The 9,258-nt window shown below is 38.9% G+C and overlaps 1 protein-coding gene across 1 annotated transcript in view; it reads right to left on the reverse strand.

The window, feature by feature from the left end:
• The window catches only part of MAU2 (MAU2 sister chromatid cohesion factor), a 2,634,229-nt gene extending 2,626,377 nt beyond the window's left edge, over window positions 1-7,852 (reverse strand). The window contains exon 1 of the mRNA XM_044090765.1: window positions 7,577-7,852. Coding sequence (XP_043946700.1) covers window positions 7,577-7,819 — 243 coding nt within the window. The 5' untranslated portion in view covers window positions 7,820-7,852. The remainder of the gene's footprint in view (window positions 1-7,576) is intronic.
• Window positions 7,853-9,258: the final 1,406 nt, after the last annotated feature.

Genomic DNA, 9,258 nt, shown 5'->3' on the forward strand with positions numbered 1-9,258 from the left:
GGGCAAGACCTCATACCTCATTATAAATTGAATTTGGCCTCCCGGTGAAAAGCATCTTTTGGTTCTATGGTGCCCAGGAATATCCTTCCTTAGGGCCACCCAGGACTCAAGTAGCTGGGAACTTGGTCCTATCTGTAAAATATGAATAAAGATTTACAACTTCAGATAAGGAAGTTGCGTCTTACCATAACGTTCCAACTGAATTGTAGATCTTTATTCATACTTTACTTACCGCCCTCCTTCCCCCTGCCTGGACTCCTGGTGGATCTCTGGTACTCCTGGTTAGCGTATCTTCTCAGATACAGAGACTCCTACTTTTTCTATTACTACATCTTTACCTAGGGCAGGCAAACTCAATCTGGAGTACCTAGGAGAGGGGCATTGTGGGTAGGTTCTTAGCTGAGAGTTTTTGGCTTGCACGAGCTGGGAAATGGCTATTTCGGTTCTGAGGACAGAAAAGAGGTCCTATTTGTCAAGAATGAATAAAGATCTACAACTCGGATGGAACGTTATGGTAAAACAACTTTTTTTTTTACTAACCAAAATCAGAACCAGAATAATGTGCCCCCTAGTGGCTTCCACCACCAGTTGAGGAAAAAGTTTGCTCATACATCTATAAAAGAAAGAGTTTTCCAATTATACTTAAGTCACCCAAATTAAAGTTGACTTCCCATCCAAGATCTTTAATGTCTACATAAAAGTAATACATCACTAAACTAGTGTTAGTATGTAGAAAATAGAAAAATTAATACTTACTTCCTGGTCATGCATCTGACAACTCAACTTGAAAATTGGCAAATTACCACACTCCATGTAATGTACATATTTACTATCACTCCAGTATATTCATTTACTTCTTGCTCAAAACCATAACTACAAATCACCCATACAACACATTCCAGCGCTGAAGGACCACCGTTAGGAGGAAACATTTGCCTAGTTAGGAAGCTATACATAGTTCAAACATACCTACAGCACAGATGGCTAACCTTTAATTTTATTTTTTATTCCAGCTCTGAATGCCCTTATGGGGGCAGGCATGTTGATGCAATTTCCTGAACAGCCACCGGATGCTCATCACTCAATGAGCTTGTAGAGCATCAGCATGATCATTCTCTGTGCAAGCAAGCAGCAGAAGAGGCAGACATGATGTGGAGCACTGTTAGCATTTTAAAATCAAACCATACTGCTTAAGAAAAGTAAAACTTGTGAAAATCAGCTTCTGCTGCATGTACAAGTTTTTACAATGGTTGAGTTTCTATCTTCCATCGCTTTCCGTAACGAGTCAAGTTTGTCATGGGTGGCATACTGCATTTGGAAGAACAACAGTAAGCTACAGACTCAACAACAGGTAAGTCAAGCTACTGTCTTCGAACACAACACACTGTACTGAGTTTAACTTTTTCTAGTGATCTTTGTATTATAAAGCTTCACATTTGATTCAGGACTGATGTTCACAAAATTATACATTGTGTGTGCTTTGCAATTCTCTTTAGATAATCTCGTTTGCCAGAAGCATGGGTGAGGCATCCTCACATTATTAAGTCTTATTCTAACTTCAACAAGGAATAAGACTCAAGGTGTGTTAGAACAGGGTGCCTACTTCTAATGAGCAACATTAGAGAGAATTATTGGTGTCATTTCTCTCATACAATTAACATTTTGATAAGAACCTTTGAACACAATCTCAGTTTTAGGTATCTTTGTTCCACATTCCTTCACACGGTCAAGGTTACTCCACTTCAGAACATACAATATTCTGATACATCAATGTACATACTCCCATTTCATTTATTAGTATTTCAACATTTTTGTACTTAAGTACTGGTATACAAACATGTACACCCAAAAGTAATTACTAAAACTTGTTCCTAAACTGTCAGTACTACACTGCCATCAAGCTGACAGTTTTAAAGTTAAGTGCCAAACTTGAACAAAGTAAATCCTACCCTCAGATCACTTTTGCAATAATTTAAAATAAGTTAACCGCTACTCGGAATAAAGTTATACAGTGCCACCAGTCCCCACCACACACACTCCCAATCAAGTTCACACTGTTGCCAAACATTGAACCATGGTATTCTTAAAAACACACAATGTATTCTACAAGTTTAATACAGTAATTTATGAAACCAACCAGCTTTGACAGCACACCTGAACACTATAAATCAGTTTTATTTTAGCTCAAAAAAGTAATCACTGTGGTAAAATAAGAGAAGTTACATATTGCTACACAGCTGCAGTGGGTTAACACAAGCTGCATGAAAAACGGCCAGTGTTATGAACCAAATGCTCCCATTATAAAAATCAGAAAGCACCAGTGTTGACTAAGCATAGCTCTCAAATATATAGTTTTGTTACAACTACAATAAACTGTAGTAAAATAATTACACTGAGAAAGGCATGTTTTTCACCCATACTGTCAAAATGGGCGCACATCAGCACAAACAGCAACATCTGCACCAGTAGAAGTCAACAAAAACAAAGATTTAACACACACAACTAAATCTATGAGCTGTTAACCAGCTGCTTCTTACCAGCAGAGGGCTCGACTCCTTCGGCCTCCATTTACCTACTACATGACTGAGAAAGCCCCTCAACCAGATGGTACCACCAGGTCACCCCAAAAAGGGTTAGCTGTGTCTTGCACACTTGCATACTTAATGCATGTCCGAAACTGTTCATGTACTTGCAGTTACATTAGGAAAATAAAGGGTGTAAGAATAAACTTATTTTTTGAACATTCCAGTTTTTCTAGCCATCACATGCCCATTCCCCTCGGAATAACCAAGCAGCAACCCATTTATTCAAGACAGGGGGAAAAAATTTCAAGAAACTGCTAAGTGTTCAAATGAACCACGAGTCAGGATTAACCTGGCTTTATCATTCAGCCATACTCAATCCACGACATACAAAACCATTAAAATGTTGGTTAAATAGCTAATGTTACTCCACGAGAATCCAGAATGTGTTCGTATGGGAGGAGATGCTCAACTATCCAGCTTGCTTTGCCAAGCATGCCCTGCACCTCTAATTTTAGGGCTTTTGCATACCGGGTAAAGCTTTTGCTGCCCTCCTTGTGCACTTTTTAGGCAAAGTTCGGTTGACAGACATTCCAATGTAGGTAACATCAGTCCCAAAATTAGATTTTAATGCCGGAAGTGTAAACAAGTTGCCTGAGCTTGAGGCACCCCTGCATCTGGAAAACACTCATGTCCGCACAATTAAGAAAATTGGTTTAAAATGCAAGGACAGCACGTCTATAACCGGATTTTGCGCCTTTCATGCTTTCAGGCACAGTGGTAACTGTGGTTCAGTAAACATATCTATTAATAACATTACCTCCAGGCAGATCCCCACAAACTGAACTCTGAAAGATCAACCTGTCCTTTGATGGATTAACTATTAGACTTTCTCCACAACACCTCCGTTGCCCCATGAGGACCATGCAAAATTCAGTGTTCTAAATTATCTCACTATTACCAAATTCCACAGTCCGTGACATCAAAAGCATAAAACTGAATATGACTAATCAGATCCACTTACGGAGCCAATTATGCCTGCCTGTGAAGCCAAGGATAATCAAATTCTTCTTTAGCTATATTAAAAAACTACACAAAAAATAAATATATATATTACTCAGAACAACTTCATAATGGGGCTTCCCATTCTTCCCCCTGCTGACATTAGCAATATATCTGCAAACTAATTTAGTGACAACTTCACCAAAGACGTGTATTCAAATAATTTGAATCCATTCCCCCCACAATCTCTAAAGTGCATTTCCTAACAGTGCTAACCAAGACACAAAATACTTTCTCCATGGAATGGATAATACACCTAACTGCTTAACGGTGTTAAACATGCCCTTGCAGACACACTCCCCAAACTTGTTTAACTTATGACCAGCTATTATTTTTGTCCATGATGTGTGGAGCACAGCAGTTGTGTTGCACCCCTCCCAGGTGGCCTTACAACCAAACCAGGTAAATTACAGACCTATCAACCTTAAGTGTCATCTGCAAAGCAATGGAAGTATAAGCGGACTTGAAATTGTAATATCAAAAATCTTGTTAAACGTGATCCTTTAAAATGGTTTCCTAAAGGGTAGATTCCATTTAATCTAACAACTGTACAGTGCATGCAGTGTGCCTTGTCCTGGCTACAGCCTTTGCCACTATTCCCTATATAGTGGCATCATACAAAAGATAAATGCTTCAAAAATGAGCCCACATGTTATAACAACAAACTGGTTGAAACACAGAACCCACACAGTACCAGTTGCAGGTACTTCACCGGGAAGGAAGAAAGTGATCATTGCTGCTCATGGCTTGGTGCTGGGACCTCACTTTTTTTTTTTTTTTTTAGTACTCACTTCTCAAGTTTCCAAGGGGAGAGCCAAGACCTTTGGCCAACAGTCTAAAGACGAAACCCATACCCCTCAGAATGAACATGCAATAGTAAACTCTTGGTGTACTAAAAAATGGGCTTAAAACTAAATGGCCAAAAAGTAGTATCATTACTTTTGGCACACAACCTCTCTTCTTATACCATCTATGCAACAAAATAAAATGAAATTAACATGCAGCTAGGAACCTAAGCACTTGAGTGGATGGCACCCACTTTTGATCATCCAACAACTGTTGTAAGGAAATCCTTTAATTTACATCAGCTAATGACCAAAGGAATATCAAAGTCTAAACAATTAACTTATTTATACATGGACCACGTAAATTATCAGCTATGACTCACCCTTTGGAATGCATCTCACTAATCACAACTAAAAAGACACCAAATTTTCCAAACCAGAAAGATCACAGACCTAAAGTTCCTCAGGTATCGAGAGAGGCTGGAAGCTCCAGCCCTTTATTCAGCATAAACGTTTAAATGGGAGTTTTGTCTCACTTGTGCCATCAAAGAATTGATTGTTTCAGACCTCTCCTTTCTCTGCAAGTCCAATATCTTTACACACAGTAGAAGCAGAGACCTACATCTTCACCAACAGATAAAACAAAACATGCAGGAATAAATTTTCCCTGCATGTGTAGCAATGCGACTATCTTTCTTTAAACAAACTAGATGACTGAAAAAGTAACCACAAATTTAATCCACCACTACCTGGTATAGCCCTCCATGGTGAAAGATGGTGCTGACTGAGGAAGGGTACTGAGGCAAGGCAAAAACTGTCATGAGACCAGTGGCGTCAGAATATCAATGAATCCATTAATACAAGACAAGTAATTCAAGTTACTTCATATGTTAAACTCCCTATCCAACTTTCTCCTCGTGTGCATATCTCTTAATTCAGACCATCCAAAGAGCTATCAGTTGCCTGTCCATTGTACAACCACAATCTCAGAGAATATAAAGCATTATAGTAATTCAGCCATCACATTACCCAAAGATGAAAGAAGTTCAAACATCACGCAAATCAGCACTTCACAAAGCAAGTTCTTCAGCATTTACATCACTGCACCAATCCATGCTCATTCCTTCTGCTCAGTCACCTCATCTGCAAAAGGGGTGCCATTTTGAAAATGGACCACAAAGCAAGTACATTTAAAACCAATTCTTTTGGGGGGGGCAGCAGCTGCACAAAACTACCACATACAGACTGCCTTACATACATATAGGAACAAGTAAATAAAATATCTTGGATGAACCAACAACCAATAAACAAAACTGAGAAATGCAGCAAAGCAGAGTAAAAGCCACACAATGTTAGTGTAATAAAACTTTTAATCCACGCTTTCGTAAACAAACTTTTTCAGAATAAAACACATATACCCAACCCCACAGTTAAAAAGACAACTGTGGAGTTGGGCATGTGTATTTTATTTTGAAAAAGTTTGTTTACGAAAGTGTGGATTAAAAGTTTTATTACACTAACATTGTGTGGATTTTACCTGCTTTGCTGAATTTCTCCGTTTGCTTATTGGCTATGGGAACAAGTGTTACAAACAACAGATGAAAGATTTCACCAACACAACAGTTCACTACCCTCACGCAGCCAACCATCAGCTCATTAAGGTGCCCTAACCTATATTGAATCTACTTCCTCCCGGTAAACTCCCAGAGATGTGTCACCCTGGGGTTGCAGCCAACAAGAACCATCAGCATGTCTTAGGACTACACGTCATCCTTGCTATCATGGGGTACTGCAATGACCTACCCCCCCCCCCCCAACAGCTTCACTGTTTATATCGGAGGGCTACAGCCTTCTATGGCCCATTCCTTCCAATAGGAAGTATGGGAAAATCCCCCCCCCCAACCTGGGATGGGCATGCCATTCTCTTCTTAACAGAACTGATTTCATCTGTAATAATTAAAAGTACTACTATGATCTGTAAAAATTCAGAAATCACAGAGATATAAACAAGCAACTTTCACTTTAGACATATCTATAATTTCTAGTAGAATTCAAAAAAACAAATGTGTTAATGCTAGGAGTGCCATCACTTGAATAATAAAATGTGACCACCTCTCAGTTTTTACCTCATTTCACCACTCCTACAGAGACACCAAAAACCTAAAACTCTTGCTCCTTTAATCACCAACGTCCTTCTTAGAATCCTCCACTATTAACCACTAATAACTGCACTTTGCACACCATATCCTTCGACACACTACCATAAACACACTGTATCAAAAATCGTCATTTTCATCACAGAAGCAAGGCTATCCTAATAACACCGTATTCTGCAATATATACAGTTGTACCATATGCATATAAACACATACACCACATTCAAATAAAACACAAAAGAAAAAAACAAGGCACAAACTCTTGCACCAAGACTGTTCGAACACCTCTAAACAAGACAGTTTGAAAAAGAGAGTCAACAGTTTATACAAACTTCCTCAGAACATATACCCCTTGATTACTACACTGCAATTCAATTATCTTACCCCAAAACAAACTTACAGTTTAAATATTTTGAACTACATTGCAACATGCCGCTACTATAATTAAAAGAAAACACACAACCACTTTAAGCAAAGCTCTGTGTTCAGTAAGCACAGTCCCAAGATAATTACAAATCGAAGTTTGTTTCAGTTAAAAATACAAAAGATCTAAAATGTTTTTAGAAAATTAAAACAGTAACAGTTCTTATGTTTTCTGTAGCCTCTATGCAAGACTAACTACAACCATAAATAACTACAAAAACTACCAATGCCTGCAGTTAATTACCTTCATTCATTTCCGTTTCTTAATGAACTGCAATTTCAAAATTCCAAACAAAACACGGGGAAGATCCGTAAGCAAAAGCCAACACAACAGTGTAGTTAGTATAACTCACTTTTAAACGTCTGGATATGTCGGCAGTACTTAAAACTACCTTCTATGGCTGTGCTGCAATTGTTTATCATAAACACTAAAGGGAGCAATGTGAAGCGATACTACTACACAAATTAGTGAACTCCCGATAGTATACTTCACCAGACTTCACAGAAGAACTTAAATTAAAAAAAATATTGGCACCAACTCCACTTTTCCCTCCTCTCAAGTCAGTTAGAGCCTTAATTCAGGCCTATTTACCTCCCCGCCCCAACAAAAACCCCGACCTCTCCTCACCGCTTTCTCGAGGTGGTTTCTGGCCAGGTCGCTGTTCTTGGTGTGGTGGTAGAGCACGGAGCCAAGTTGGAGATGAGTACGCGCCTCGATTCGCTGGGACGGCTTAAATTGGAAGATGGCTTGGAGGCAATGAACACATAGCTTAATCTTCGGAGGACTCGAAGTGCGAAAATGTTCAGCAAAACCCAAAAGCGCTAAATACCAAGACTCAGAGGCCTCCGCTGGCTGAGCCACCACCGCCATCTTAACTGCACCAACATCAACAACAGGGCAACTAACGCCGGAGCGCGATATCGCGAGATTTGGCTGCCTGGAACGGGATTTGCTTGCTAGTTTTTGCAGCAAGGAATAATGGGATTTGAAGTATTCTCTTACATTCTCTGGTATTGCAAACTTAAAGGGGAAGTAAACTACCTGTAGGGTTACCACCTGTCTCACTTTGCGAGGAAGTCCCTCGGAGGGACAGTCCCTCTTTGGGCAGTTGTGTCCTGCAAAAAATTGAAAAAATGGCAAATGTCATGAGATTTTAGGACAAAAATATTTCCTACATTGTATGTAATAGTTGCATAAAACAGTTATTTTGTATCTGAAACTCCTTAATGTTATAAGAAACAGAATAAGCAACTAAAATGCTACAAGAATCAGCTTTCATTTAGGCAATAAGGTGAAGTTTTGTCCTTTGTACTGGCCGTGGGTATGTTTTGCCCTGCAAAATCCGACGTTTGTACAAAAAATTTCCCACTTTGGTCATTCGAAAAGGAGGCAACCCTACATTCAACAAAGTCTCCCAGTTTATGTATTAATGTCCCGCAAGGAGTTTTGATGAGCTACAAATGCTACCGGGATTTTGTCTTAACTCAACCCTTTTCTACTGTGACCACCAAACAAGAAATTATTTACTACTACACAATAATAAAGCGACAGAATGTTTAAAAGCAGCAATAACCCTTAGCGTCACTTCATTTCATGCTTTACCGGCACCTCATTTCACCACAGTTCTACGTTTACAGCATAAGGTAGTTTATTCTTCTGCACATGTGGTTTATGTAGCATTTGACTCCTCGAGCATTATTAATATGATCCAGAAAAGCCCGGAGCTAACAAAGCCACACCAGATAATACCTTGCATCTCCCACAGCATAAAAATGTACCATATTGCCACTAAAGCTCAATACGTAAAGTAGTTCAGGGAATTTTACTAAATCAATATAAGCAACAAAAATTGCAGCAACACTGGCTTTCTTTTAACACAGATTCATATACACTTTTATTTTATTTAAAGCAGTTAGATCCACTGTTTAAACTGATTAGATCGATCCAATATATGGAACCATTTCAGCCACAACCCGGGACAGCAACAGTTACTAAAGTTCACATTTCTTACCTGCAATACAGAATAGAGATTAAAATAATAAAAGAAAAAAAAAGAACTGAACGAGATACACATTTATTAACAACTGTCCAGAATTTCCCAGAATGTCCCAATTTGTAGATGTGTGTATATATTTTTAGGTGGCATTCAATCCCGAAGTTCGCACTTTTGTAACAGCCATTTATGAAGAGTACCGCTACACTTGTATGTAATGCAAATACATTAATCGCAGGATATTTGCGATTACTATGGCAATGGCAAAGCTTCTGCAAAGAAACGCCCACTTTCGTTAAATGTATACAGCTCGTGA

This window comes from Protopterus annectens, chromosome 13.part0, assembly GCF_019279795.1.
Source record: "Protopterus annectens isolate FY-2018-M chromosome 13.part0, PAN1.0, whole genome shotgun sequence".
Classification (NCBI taxonomy): Eukaryota; Metazoa; Chordata; order Ceratodontiformes; family Protopteridae; genus Protopterus; species Protopterus annectens.